The sequence below is a fragment of the Eschrichtius robustus genome, chromosome 14 (genome assembly GCF_028021215.1).
Source record: "Eschrichtius robustus isolate mEscRob2 chromosome 14, mEscRob2.pri, whole genome shotgun sequence".
Lineage (NCBI taxonomy): Eukaryota > Metazoa > Chordata > Mammalia > Artiodactyla > Eschrichtiidae > Eschrichtius > Eschrichtius robustus.
The window spans coordinates 8,777,008-8,791,162 of record NC_090837.1 but is presented as its reverse complement, the minus strand read 5'-3'; the positions used below and the strand labels follow the sequence as shown (position 1 = coordinate 8,791,162).

At 35.0% G+C, this 14,155-nt stretch overlaps 1 protein-coding gene across 5 annotated transcripts in view; it reads right to left on the bottom strand.

Moving 5' to 3' along the window:
- IFT81 (intraflagellar transport 81) overlaps nucleotides 1-14,155 on the bottom strand; it is a 92,602-nt gene that overhangs the window by 42,707 nt on the left and 35,740 nt on the right. For all 5 annotated transcript variants that reach the window (XM_068562743.1, XM_068562746.1, XM_068562744.1 and 2 more), the window contains one exon: nucleotides 1,898-2,047. In XM_068562743.1, the coding sequence (XP_068418844.1) occupies nucleotides 1,898-2,047 (150 nt within the window). The remainder of the gene's footprint in view (nucleotides 1-1,897; nucleotides 2,048-14,155) is intronic.

Genomic DNA, 14,155 nt, shown 5'->3' with positions numbered 1-14,155 from the left:
AGCCCTCTTGCACTGTTGGTGGGAATGTAAATTGATACAGCCACTATGGAGAACAGTATGGAGGTGCCTTAAAAAACTAAAAATAGAACTACCATACGACCCAGAAATCCGACTACTGGGCATATACCCTGAGAAAACTATAATTCAAAAAGAGTCATGAACCAGAATGTTCATTGCAGCTTTATTTACAATAGCCAGGACATGGAAGCAACCTAAGTACACATTGACAGATGAATGGATAAAGAAGATGTGGCACATATATACAATGGAATATTACTCAGCCATAAAAAGAAACAAAATTGAGCTATTTGTAGTGAGGTGGATGGACCTAGAGTCTGTCATACAGAGTGAAGTAAGTCAGAAAGAGAAAAACAAATACCGTATGCTAACACATATATATGGAATCTTAAAAAAAAAAAAGGTTATGAAGAACCTAGTGGCAGGACAGGAATAAAGGCGCAGATGTAGAGAATGGACTTGAGGACACGGGGAGGGGGAAGGGGAAGCTGGGACGAAGTGAGAGACTGGCATGGACATATATACACTACCAAATGTAAAATAGATAGCTAGTGGGAAGCAGCCGCATAGCACAGGGAGATTAGCTCCGTGCTTTGTGAGCACCTAGAGGGGTGGGATAGGGAGGGTGGGAGGGAGATGCAAGAGGGAGGAGATATGGGGATATATGTATATGTATAATTGATTCACTTTGTTATAAAGCAGAAACTGACATACCATTGTAAGGCAATTATACTCCAATAAAGATGTTAAAAAAAAAAAAAAAGAAACATGGAAGATTTGAGTAGCATGGTTAACATACTGGACTGAATTGACTTTTATGCAACACCATCCCCAACAACTGCAGAATATATATTGTTCTCAACTGCACATGGAACAATGATCAAAACAGACCACATGCTGGGCCATAATGCAACATTCAAAAATTTCAAAGGACTGAAATCACAGAGTATATTTCCTGGTTACAGCGGAAATAAGCTAGAAATCAATAACAGAAAGGTAACTAGAAAATCCTCAAATGTTTGGTTTTAAGCAATAACCATAGGTCAAAGAAATCACAATGAAAATGAGAAAATATTTTAAAGTGAGCAATAATGCAATTACTACATATCAATTTTAAAAGTGCTGTTACAATCTATGTTTAGCGCTGTTAGAATCTATGTTTGATGCACTGTAAATTTTCAATCTTAAGTTCCCTAGAAGCAAACAATATTCAACAGAATGAGACAGAAAAGTTCATATTGCCAGCTAATTACAACTGGTTGAAATTTCATTCACCTCTACCAGATTATTGCTAGCTGGTAAGCCAACATCCTGATGAAATCATTTCCCCATGGGTAAAAGAAAAAAAAAAGCCAAATCAAGAAAACTCAGAGGAACTGGTACCCACGATGAGAACAGCTTTGCTGCTAGAGGGATTTCTCTGGGTTTAACTTTTTTCTGAAAACCAAGGCACAAATATATAAGGAACAAGCCTGCAGGCAAACTTCCATATAGAACCCTCCCTGGATACTTCTTTCCAAAGCTCCATGGAAGTGGCCGCTTAGATTTCTGCCCAGCAGGCCATGATAAATAAATTATTTTATAGTCAATCTCTTGGTATGATCATTTTGGTCATATTAACTAGCTAACCAAAAGAAAAACCTACTTAATAGAATTCAACTTCTATTAATTACCCCAAAGTCAGAACACATAAAAAAGTTAGTGCCTACTGCTACAGTAAAATACAAAAAATAGACTTTTATGTCATCTCTGTAATTAATCAGAGAAAATGAATAATTTTATGGTTTTTCTAATAAAAACAACGACCTCAGTAAAAAGCTATAACCTATAAACCTCCTGGCATTTGTACTTTTAGAACCCCGAGATAACACTGTATTACCAGTTGATGTTGAATATTTTCATGACGTTGCTTAAGAAGTTCTTCTGTCCTCTGCAAGAGACCAAATTCAGCTTTAAATTCAGCTATTATCTGATGCTTCTTTTTGAAAACTGTACTCTTGCTTCGAAGTTTACTGACATATCGTTTGAACTGTAAAAGAACACAACATGTAGTTTAATAAGTAGAAAAGTAGTTGCTAAATATCATATATAACCTCAGTGTATTAGAAAAATTTTCTTTTCTACCATCCTACATGTGGGTCACAAGTATATAATAATAACTTAGTTTTATTAGAAAAGTTGGAAAGACTAACTGTTCAGTTAAAATACTTTGTGTATGTTTTTATTTTTTGGACCCATTAAACACTGTAAATCATTATACAAAAGCTATTTATTTTGGGTTTTACAAATAAGGATTAGGAAAACAGAAACTTCAACACTATAAATGTAAAAAGGTTAAAAAGAAGAAGAAGGGACTTCCCTGGTGGTTCGGTGGGTAACACTCCATGCTCCCAATGCAGGGGACCGGGGTTCGATCCCTGGTCAGGGAACTAGATCCCGCATGCATGCTGCAACTAAGAGTCTGCATGCCGCAACTAAGAGTGCTCATGCTGCAACTAAGATCCGGCGCAGCCAAAATAAATAAATAAATAAATATTAAAAAAGAAGAATAAGAAAGCAGAAGACCATTTCTGGTTGGGGTCTTATCATGATATCTCTTATGTACTGTACTATTTTGGTGGCACTGGATCTACTGGGGTTAAAATAGCCAACCAGAATAGTCAACACTTGTAGCTACTATTTATCATTTAAGAAAGGTACTGTGACCATATACCCTATGAAGCATCTGAAGTTCATCCCAAATGTTAAAAAGCTAAAAATATTCCAAATTAGTGGGAACTCATAGTTGCTTAATTCAGCTATTTACCTACTAATGATATTAAAGTTATAACTACTCTAATGGAAAGACCCCGTTATTAAATAATACCAACAAGAGTTTGGAAAAGCAAGTGAAGTGAATATTTAAAGGAATTCATTTGACAAGTACTATTTATTAACTATTATGTACTAGGCACTGTGCCAGATGCAGAGAATACAATTCTAAACAAGATGCTCGCATGTCCTGCCCTCATCAAGCTTAAGGAATAGTGGGGGAAATAAACATTGAACTGATGTTCACAACCACAGTGAACATTATGAAGCAGTGAAGGGGACCTGAGAATAAATAACAGGAGTTTAAACTGGGTTGTGATGAAGGTAGGAAATGTGGGGTTGGATTTTAGGGAGGTGGGTTTTGACAAGTTTCTCAAAAATAATTTAAGCCAAGACTGAAGTAGCAGGAATACATCAGAGGAAGGAGGAAGAAGCAAGGAAGAGCATTCCAAGTAGAGGAAACAGCAGGTGTAAAGGTCCCAAGGCACTGGCTCATTAAAAGTATTGCTCAATATGAGAAGCAAATGTGAAAATTTTCTGGTATTTCTGAAACAGAACATAACACATAAAAAAAAAATCACTTTCTCTTATGTACCATTAGTACTAAGAATTTTTACTACATAAAATAATTTTTTCTGCTCCAACCTTTTATTAACTACATTATTTTTAAAATGTCCATGGTAAGAATCTGGCTTATTATACTTAAACGCATCACTTCAAAACAAAAGAAAGCCTTCATATTACCTAATATGAGAAAATTCTTTGATAAGCTTAGCCTTTTAAATGCCCAATTCTTTACAAGGATAATTGGGGGGGGGGGTTATAAATAGTTTTATAAATAATGAAAGTAATGAATGTATTACTGAAATTTTAGAAAACAGAAAAAAGGAAAAAATTCACTCAAAGCCACTATCCCAATGCAAGCTCTATTATCATATGGTATTTTACCTCCTAATTTTAAAGGCTAAATCTAAGGTCAGTATTATAAATTGTAAGGTAGCAAAATAGGAAGGAGAACATTTCTAAAATTTAGGTGTTTTTTTTTTTCTTAAAGACTTGATTGATTCCTGAATATACAAAGTCCTTAAAAATAGTAAGATTAAAAATTCTTCACATAAAAATAACCCTCTAATTCCTAGTTTAGACATCTTTTTTAAACTTGACTTAAACTTTGAAAGAAATGAGGAACACATTGTGTTTTAGAGGAAGGAAGTTCAAAATATTTTTCTATTCATGACTGAGTTAGCTTTAATATTAAGGAATCCAGCCTACAAAAAGCAAATTATCAATGGCTGTATTACAGAAACAGTTTAAAAAATTTAAGTCATACCAATGTACCTAGAATCTAATTACTTGCAATTTTTCCTTTTAAAGAATAAATGTGTAAGCCTGACATAACCACAGATTCAGAATCCCCAGACTAACTATATGTTCTATTAAAAGTGTCCTGGGCAAAGTGCCCAAAATGAAATCAATCCTGTTCATCTGCTATCCTCTGTATTATCTAGGCCAATCTTCCCCTTCTCTATCTTGCTGTGCTCTGGAACTATTTTTAAAAGCTAAAAGCTATAAATGTTTTTGGTGAAAGAACAAACCTACCGATTACTCAATGTGCTCTATGCTGATTGGTTATTATTTGGCATTCACTGGACAAACTACCTAGGGGAAAGGGAGTCGGAGTCAGATTAATGACAGTTCCATAAAATTAAGCAATAGGTGGCCATCAACGCACTCTAAGGGTTCTATTACCTTAGACTGAATTAGAGGAATTAGAGGGAAAAAAATGCATTATCCATGATTTTCTTCCATTGGAAGATTTTTCTAACTATCATTTGGATTTTAGGTTATTTTTGAACTTTCAGATTATTAAAAAAAAAACCATGATAAAAATATTGAAGCTAAATCTTCAGATACATTCTTAATAATTTCTATAGGCCATATTCCCAAAAATGGTCAGAAGGAAATTTTTTTTTTTACCTTTAACTTAGCTTTATTTTTAAATTTTTATTGGGTTTTGATACCTTCCGCCAAACTTCCCTTCAAAGGCTATTTATAGTACTGTTTATAATTGTCCATTTAATAAGCAGAATAGTATCTTATATTTTATTTGCATTTCTTTATTAGGAAACTTCACTTTTTGCCATGTTAATTGTGCATTTGTGTGGATTTTTTAAAATGATATGCCTGTCTTTGGCTCATTTTTTAATTGGAGCCTTTCTTGTGGATCTGTAATAGTGATTTTCAAAGTTTTGGGTCTCAGGAACCCTTTATTGATGATCTCAAAGGGATTTTGTTTATGTACATTGCTGGCATGATAAATTTGAGGGAAAAGAATAGAATACTCATTAGCAAACCAAATCCAACAACTAAAAAGGATCATACACCATGATCAAGTTGGATTCATTCCAGGGATGCAAGGATGGTTCAACATATGCAAATCAATCAATGTGATAACACCACATCAACAAAAGAAAAGACAAAAACCACATGATCATCTAAACAGATGTAGAAAAAGCATCTGATAAAATTCAATATCCATTCACGATAAAACATTCTCACCAAAGTGGGTATAGAAGGGAACATATCTCAACATAATAAACCCATTTATGACAAACCCACACCCAAAAGCTGAAAGCCTTCCCACTAAATTCTGGAACAAGTATGCTCACTCTCACCACTTTTACTCAACACAGTATTGGCAGTCTTAGCCACAGCAATCAGATAAGAAAAAGAAATAAAAGGTATCCAAATTGGAAGGGAGGAGGTAAAATTGTCATTATATGTAGGTGACATGATACTCTACATAGAAAACCCTAAAGACTTCACACAAAAATTATTAGAACTCATCAGTGAATTCAGCAAGGTAGCAGAATACCAGATTAATATACAGAAATCTGTTGTATTTCTTTACACTAACAATGAAATATCAGAAAGAGAAAGTAAAAAAAAAAAAAATTCTGTTTAAAATCACGTCAAGGGAATTCCCTGACAGTCCAGTGGTTAGGACTCCATGCTTTCACTGCCAAGGGGCCAGGTTCAATCCCAGGTCAGGGAACTAAGATCCTACAAGCCATGTGGTAGGGCCAAGAAAATAAAATTAAATAAAATAAATAAAAAAATAAAATTAAATCACATCCAAAAAAAAAAAAACCTAGGCATAAACCTAACCAAGGAGGTGAAAGAGCTATATGCTGAGAACTATAAAACATTGAAAAAGGAAACTGAAGATGATTCCAAAAAACGGAAAGATATCCCATGCTCTTGGATTGGAAGAATCAATGTTGTTAAAATGGCCATACTACCCAAAGCAATCTACAGATTCAATGCAATCCCTATCAAATTACCAATGGCATTTTTTACAGAACTAGAACAAATAATCCTAAAATTTATATGGAACTACAAAAGATCCAGAATTGCCAAAGCAATCCTAAGGAAAAAGAACTAAACTGGGGGCGTAACCCTCCCAGACTACAGACAATACTACAAAGCTACAGTAATCAAAACAGCATGGTAATGGCACAAAAAAAGACATATGGATCAGTGGAACAGAATAGAGAGCCCAGAAATAAATTCACACACCTATGGTCAATTAATCTTTAACAAAGGAGGCAAGAATATACAATGGAGAAGGGACAATCTCTTCAGGAAGTGGTGTTGGGAAAGCTGGAGAGCTGTATTACCCCAGCCCTCAAACCACACATAAAAATAAACTCAAAATGGCTTAAAGACTTAAATATAAGACATGACACCATAAAACTTCTAGAAGAGAACATAGGCAAAACATTCTCTGACGTAAACTGTAGCAATGTTTTTTTAGTTCAGTCTCCCAAGGCAAAAGAAGTAAAAGAAACAAATGGGACCTAATCAAACTTATAAGCTTTTGCACAGCAAAAGAAACCATAAACAAAATGAAAAGACAACCTATGGAATGGGAGAAAATATCTGCAAATGATGCGGCTGACAAGGGCTTAATTTCTAAAATATACAAACAGCTCATACAGCTCAATATTAAAAAAACCAAAAATCCAATCACAAAATGGGCAGAAGACCTAAATAGACATTTCTCTAAGGAAGACATACAGATGGCCAACAGGCACATGAAAAGATGCTCAATATCGCTAATTATTAGAGAAATGCAAATCAAAACTACAATGAGGTATCACTTCACACCAGTCAGAATGGCCATCATCAAAAAGTCTACAAATAATAAATGCTGGAGAGGGTGTGGAGAAAAGGGAACCCTCCTACACTGTTGGTGGGAATGTAAATTGGTGCAGTCACTATGGAGAACAGTATGGAGGTTCCATAAAAAACTAAAAATAGAGTTACCATATGATCCAGCAATCCCACTCCTGGGTATGTATCCAGAGGAAACTCTGATTCAAAAAGACACATGGGGCTTCCCTGGTGGCGCAGTGGTTGAGGGTCCGCCTGCCAGTGCAGGGGACACAGGTCCAAGCCCTGGTCCGGGAGGATCCCGCATGCCGCAGGGCAGCTAGGCCCGTGTGCCACAACTACTGAGCCTGTGCTCTAGAGCCTGCAAGCCACAACTGCTGAGCCCGTGCGCCTAGAGCCCATGCTCCGCAAAAGGAGAGGCCACCGTAGTGAGAGGCCCACGCACTGCAACGAAGAGTAGCTCCCCCGCTCGCTGCAGCTAGAGGGGGCCCACACACAGCAACGAAGACCCAATGCAGCCAAAAATAAATAAATAAAATTTAAAAAAAGACACATGCACCCCAATGTTCATAGCAGCAGTATTTACAATAGCCAAGACATGGACGCAACCTAAGTGTCCATCAACAGATTAATGGATAAAGAAGATGTGGTATATATACACGATGGAATATTACTCAGCCATAGAATGCAATACTATGAATATCAAAGAATAAAATACTACCATTTGCAGCAACATGGATGGACCTAGAGATTATCATACTAAGTGAAGTAAGTCAGACAGAGAAAGACAAATATCATATGATATCACTTACATGTGGGATCTAAAATATGATACAAACGAACTTATTTACAAAATAGAAACAGACTCGTAGACACAGAAAACAAACTTATGGTTACTGAAGGGGAAGGGGGCGCGGTAAATTAGGACTATGGAATTAACAGGTACACACCACTATATATAAAATAGATAACATGGATTTACTGTATAGCACAGGGAAATATATTTAATATCTTGTAATAACCTATAATGGAAAAGAATCTGAAATATATATAACTGAATCACTTTGCTGTACAACTGAAACTAACACTGAGACTAACAACTATACTTCAATTAAAAAAAAGAACAGAATATTCAATTATTGGACCCCTTACTTCATAACGCATAAAAATCAATTCCAACTGGATTATAGACTTATATGTGAAAGACAGAACTAAAAATCTAGAATATAGGAAAATATTACTATGATTATTGAGATAGTAAAGGATTTCTTAAACAAAACACAAAAAAAGCACAAACTGAAAATAGATGTTGATAAACTTGACTTTGCTAAAATTGAGAACTTTTGTTCATCAAAATATATATTAAGAGATTAAGAATATATGTCACAGGTTGGGAGAATATATTTATAACACATTAATCCAATAAAGAATTTGTATCCAAAAATACATAAATTAAACCTACAAATCAATGAGAGAAAGGTAAATAATCCAACAGAAAAACGGATAAAATACTTGAATAGTCACTTCATAGAAAAGAAAATCCAAAATGGCCAATAAGCATATTAAAAGACGTTTGACCTCATCTGTAACCAAATTAGTAATGCAAATTAAAACCACAATAAGATACCATTGTAATACCCACCCAATTAGCAAAAATAAAAAGTCCTTCAATACTAAGTGTTGTTGAAGATGTGGAGGAAGTAGAACACCTATACACCACTGAGACTGAGGGATACATAATTTACAACAATAGACTGGAAGACAACTTGGCATACCTACTAAAGTTGACCTGTGTTCATCCCATGCCCCATCAACTCCACTCCCACAAACAGCAGGGTTTCTCACACTTAGCTATGGTGATGGACCAGTTTTTAAAAATTTCTAACCATTTGTGGACTGGATACTTTTATAAAATAACAAAAATGTTTATACAATATCAAATTACTATAAATGTTTCTAAATGCTTCCTCTTAATTTATATGGTTGTGGATTAGTAACTTAACAGTTTGTAGACTAGAACTGGTCTTCAGACCACACTTTGAGAAGCACTGTTCCAGAGCAGATCATCCTGAATGGGGTATGCTCCAGTATATTCACGTGGCACAAATATTATGGGTGTGCCAAGATGTGCAAGATATTATAAAGAACTCCAAAGCCAGTCATCCTCAGCTATAAGCAGCTTTATCCTTTTACCTCAGTATGCTAAACAATAACCATTTTCTTTACGTGTCGTATGGTGAAAAAAGGTAAGAAACGGAACACTACCCTGGAAAAACCCTTGCTCATAGTCACTGGGAGACATACATAAGAATATTGATACCGTTTAACTTTTTTTTTTCATAAATTTATTTATTTTATTTATTTATTTTTGGCTGCGTTGGGTCTTCATTGTTGCGCACGGGGTTTCTCTAGTTGCAGCAAGCAGGGGCTACTCTTTGTTGCGGTGCGCAGGCTTCTCATTGCAGTGGCTTCTCTTGTTGCGGAGCACGGGCTCTAGGTGTGCGGGCTTCAGTGGTTGTGGTGCGTGGGCTCAGTAGTTGTGGCTTGCAGGCTCTAGAGTGCAGGCTCAGTAGTTGTGGTGCATGGGCAAAGTTGCTCCAAGGCATGCGGGATCTTCCAGGACCAGGGCTCGAACCCGTGTCCCCTGCATTGGCAGGCGGATTCTTAACCACTGCGCCACCAGGAAAGCCCCCCGTTTTACTTTTTAAACTACATATTTGTATTAATCTAAACAATTATAATTAAAAGAACAATCCACCCCAAAAAAGCCCATCACCAACAAAAACCTAACAGCTGATAGATTTTATTTTGAATAGACTTAGGGTATTAAGAATTAAATTTACTCATTAATTCTGTGTAATAATAACTTATCTGAGCAAAAATTCACAAATTTATAAGTTAATCATTAAAGGTCCTAGGAGCAGTACAACAGGGTCACAGAAGCAGTTCAGAGAGTTGTTGAGACCACGGGCTTTGCAGTCAGAGAAACATGATTTCAAATCCTGACCCCACCACTTAAAGTGACTTTGGGGAGGTTTTTAAATAAGATCTATAAAATGTACTAAAGTTCTATAAAAATTGAATAATGGATAATGATTAATAATATCTGTCATTTTGTTTGAACACAGTTAAAAAGTACCTAGAAAATGAGATAATTTACTGTTCCTTCTAAATACTAAGAAACAAGGAAATGTCAAGTAATTAGAACAAACAGAAGAGTAAAGGTCTAGGTGTGACACAATGCTCTTTAGAACTAAAACAGAACAATCACTACTGCAAGAAACTACAAATCTACATACTCTGAGTACAACTATGTAAAATGTTTGTATATATGTCTATGAACCAAGACTGGGAGAGAATGAAGAAATAAAAATAGCTGTTGTGTTGGGCAGGTAGGGTTATGAGTGAATTCTTTGAGATTTATTTCTTCAATATTTAAGTTAAAAAAATATTTTAAAGGAACTCTGGCATAGGAGATAAGCAATAAATCCTTGGAATATTAAGGAAAAAGCTTTCAATAGTGCAATATAGCAGGCCAATCAAGCAAATTTGTCATGAAAGTGAACTATAAAGATTGCCATTGTGCAGGAAGGCCCGTTATAGCAGTTATTACTAATCATTTGGTCCAATACACATTTGTAATCTAAATTTGTCATTTATGAAAGAGCAGCCATCATTTTAGATGCTGAGATCAGTAAGATTAATGTTTTAATAGTGCTAGCTTCTGACTTTAGAACCAATTTTACAGACTCAGCTCCTTTGTGATCAAAATGGTATTTGACAGATCTTCTTTCTCCTTTACCCATTTAATATGTTTTAGAACCTTTAATAGTAATGATCTAGGCAAGCTTTTTAAAAGGACAAGGCAGCTTATTTCCCTAAGTATGTAACCATTTACAAATGCTTTTCAAGCTTATCTGGAACTCAAAAGTATTACTGGATTCCAGACATCATTCTGGATATTTATGTGGAAACAAGAATCTCTGCTCCTGTTGCAAATTTCCAACTCAACATCTGGTGTGAAACTATTTTCACAGTAATTAGCTGTGAAGACTTTATATAATAAGTACTCTATATTGTCAAGAACCACAAAGAACCATTTTTAAAAAAATACTATTCCCCCTTTTACAGAGAAGAAACCTATAGAGAAATTAATACAACTCACCAAAGTTCAGAAAGTTAGAAAAACTGGAATAGAATGAATACTTCTGTCCTCAAATCCTGTTAGTCCACTATTCATGCTATTTTCCACTTATTAACTGAATCACATCTTTGTCAGGTATTTCATCAAATGATTTTTAAGCACAGAAAACTACAGAAATAGGCCCAAGAGAGTTACGTATGAAATGGATAACACCAACTGTTCAAGAGTAGAAGGAATATGCCCAAATGGCCATAATTTTTTTGCCCATTTGTCAGTGTTTCTATTTTGTCTGAATTCAGACTTGCAGAAAACCTGAAAAGGCCAACTTTTAAGTCACGCTTCATGTCATAAATCATTTGTACTCCCCGAAGTCTCGTCTCAGAGTTGCTATTTGTTTTAAGGCAAGAAAAAATGTTTTAAAGCAACTTTTGTTTTCTGCTAAAATGTTAGTCTTTTCAAATCACCCATCATAACAAGTGCAATATATATAGACATACAAATACTATTCAAACCTTTTTCCAACCTGTTAGTATTATGTTTTCAACTTTAAATTAGAAAATCTCACCAAGCCAAGCATAAACAATGCAATTACCTACATATGGTAGTGGATAGTTAACTGCTGATTCTCTTGAGAGAGTCTATAATAAGCAATATGATATATGCTAGTAGAAATCTGTCTTAATAGAAACTTGTGGTACAGGAACATCTATCTGGGAAACACAGGTAATCATACCATCCAAGGTCTCCCTGCTTCTGTTATAAATCAAATCACCACCACACAGCTGTTACTATATCTCTAATGGGGTTTTCAACTGCTGTCCAAGCAGTTAACTCTCAAAAAAAATTTCTATGAAAAGTTTTCACGTTTTGGGTTAACACTGTGGGATTACCTAAACTGCATATATAATACCCTACTTCTATTACAGTGAATTGAGCCAAATTTATTTGATTCTGTTTTGTTCCATCTCCTGGGAAATTTTAGGGGCCTTAGGTCCTGCTATGAACTCTAAAGAGTGTAATGTGATTTGAAAGGCTCTAAAAATATCACAGGTTTGCCTGGGCTCACTTAGAAGGGTGGATGATTCAATTACAAGTGTCAAAATTTGATTCCTAATTTTTCAGGATCTGACAGCTGCAGCTAATCTTGCCAGGATCCCCTTATCTTCATTGTGCTTCTCTTTGAAGTATTTAAAGAAGATTTCATAATCTTTGCAATTTAGCTCTAGGATTTCTGTCAGTAGCTATAGAATGAATTGGTTGGCTCTTTCTTAAGCTGCTTATTCATATTATTTGATCAAGCACATTTTAAAAGTAGCCATTAACTGCAAAACAGCTGAGCTTCTTGTAAGGTTTGGGAAGAAAACATAACGAACTCTAAACCCGTACACCATAAACCAGAAGTGACCTTTCAATGCATGAAATGCCAATGGAACCTTAACCAAAGGTTCATTTGTTGCTATAAAAAATTTCAGACTCAAAAGGCATGCATTCATTTCAATCACAGCTGTGAGAAGGGTACTAGCACTACACCACCGGGGCTAATTTTTTGTTTTGCTTTTCAAATAATTAATGCAGAGATTCAGAGGTACCAAGGTGACGAAGACGGTAAAGACCGGTAGCCATGCAGCACTACTACAAGAAGTAGAGCTTCTATTCTTTGCTCTTCCATAAGTGAGACAAAGTCATCAGGCTCAGATTGTTGCCTGTGAATGGGTAAAAATCATATTTACCATATGCTGTGTTTTGTCACACAGAGGGTTTTCTTCCCTTTTTTCCCCAGATTTATTGAGATATAATTAACATACAATAAACTGCATATATTTAAAGTACAAATTGTTGCTGTTGTTCCATGCTATGATAGCTTCATATTTTGGGACAGAATTTTAATATTAAGTGACCTTAGTTTTCCATAATTTGAAGTGTTATAAAAATGTTTACATAGAAATATCTTGCTTTATGCAGGATTCAGTGTGAGAGGAGATAGAAAAACAGTGTTACAGCATAGTATAATAGTGAATGTTCATAATTATGACTCTGAGTTGTCAATAAAAGGTTGCTGTGATCAGTATGATTTTAAGATAACAGAAAGAGCTGAAGTAGCATCTCTCCCAGGAATCATACCATGTTAGTATTTTCCCAGCTCACACCCCATAACCCTGAAATGTATTCCCATACCACTTGGTTAATGTGTGTTCTAACATACAGCTCACTTAAGATCACTTGTTAAATTTCTGACTCCCCTAAGAAACCATTAAGCTCTGTGATGGCAGGGCCATATCTCTTTTTCACCACCATTTACTTAATAGTTGGCATGTAAAAGACACTTGGTAAATGTGTAGAACACCTGAATAGAACTGTATAATCTAATCTAGATACATAGTTTTTCATTAGAAAATTGATAATATTTAAAATGTCTTGGCACTTCAGTTGATAAGAAAAATTATTTATATGTAAGTCTTCCTCCTAACCATAATTGTTTATTTTATTATATAAAGTTATTTTTAAATACCTAACCAGAAACATAAATTTGTCATTTAATACAGTAGCCCCCAGTTATCATAGCATGGAACAACAGAAACAACTTGTACTTTAAATATATGCAGTTTATTGTATGCTAATTATATCTCAAAAGGCTGTTTGGAAAAAACAGGGAAGAAAACCCTCTGTGTGACAAAACACAGCGTATACAAAGCTAAGAGACAAATGACAGACTAGAAGAAAACAATTACCCAGATTAATCCAGAATATAGGTAAAAATATGAGAAACAGATAAGGAAAAACATTCAATTAGCACAAAAATGTGAGCGTACTTTGTGCCACTGAACTGTACAGTTAAATATAGTTAAAATAGTATGTTTTATATTATGTGACTTGTACCACAAAAAAAATTTTAAAAAAAGAAAATACATTCAATTCATTAGAAAAAAATGAAGAAAGACAATAAAAGGGCAAACGACAGAAGAAATATAAGTGACCAAACATGTATGTGGACAGATGTTCAATCTT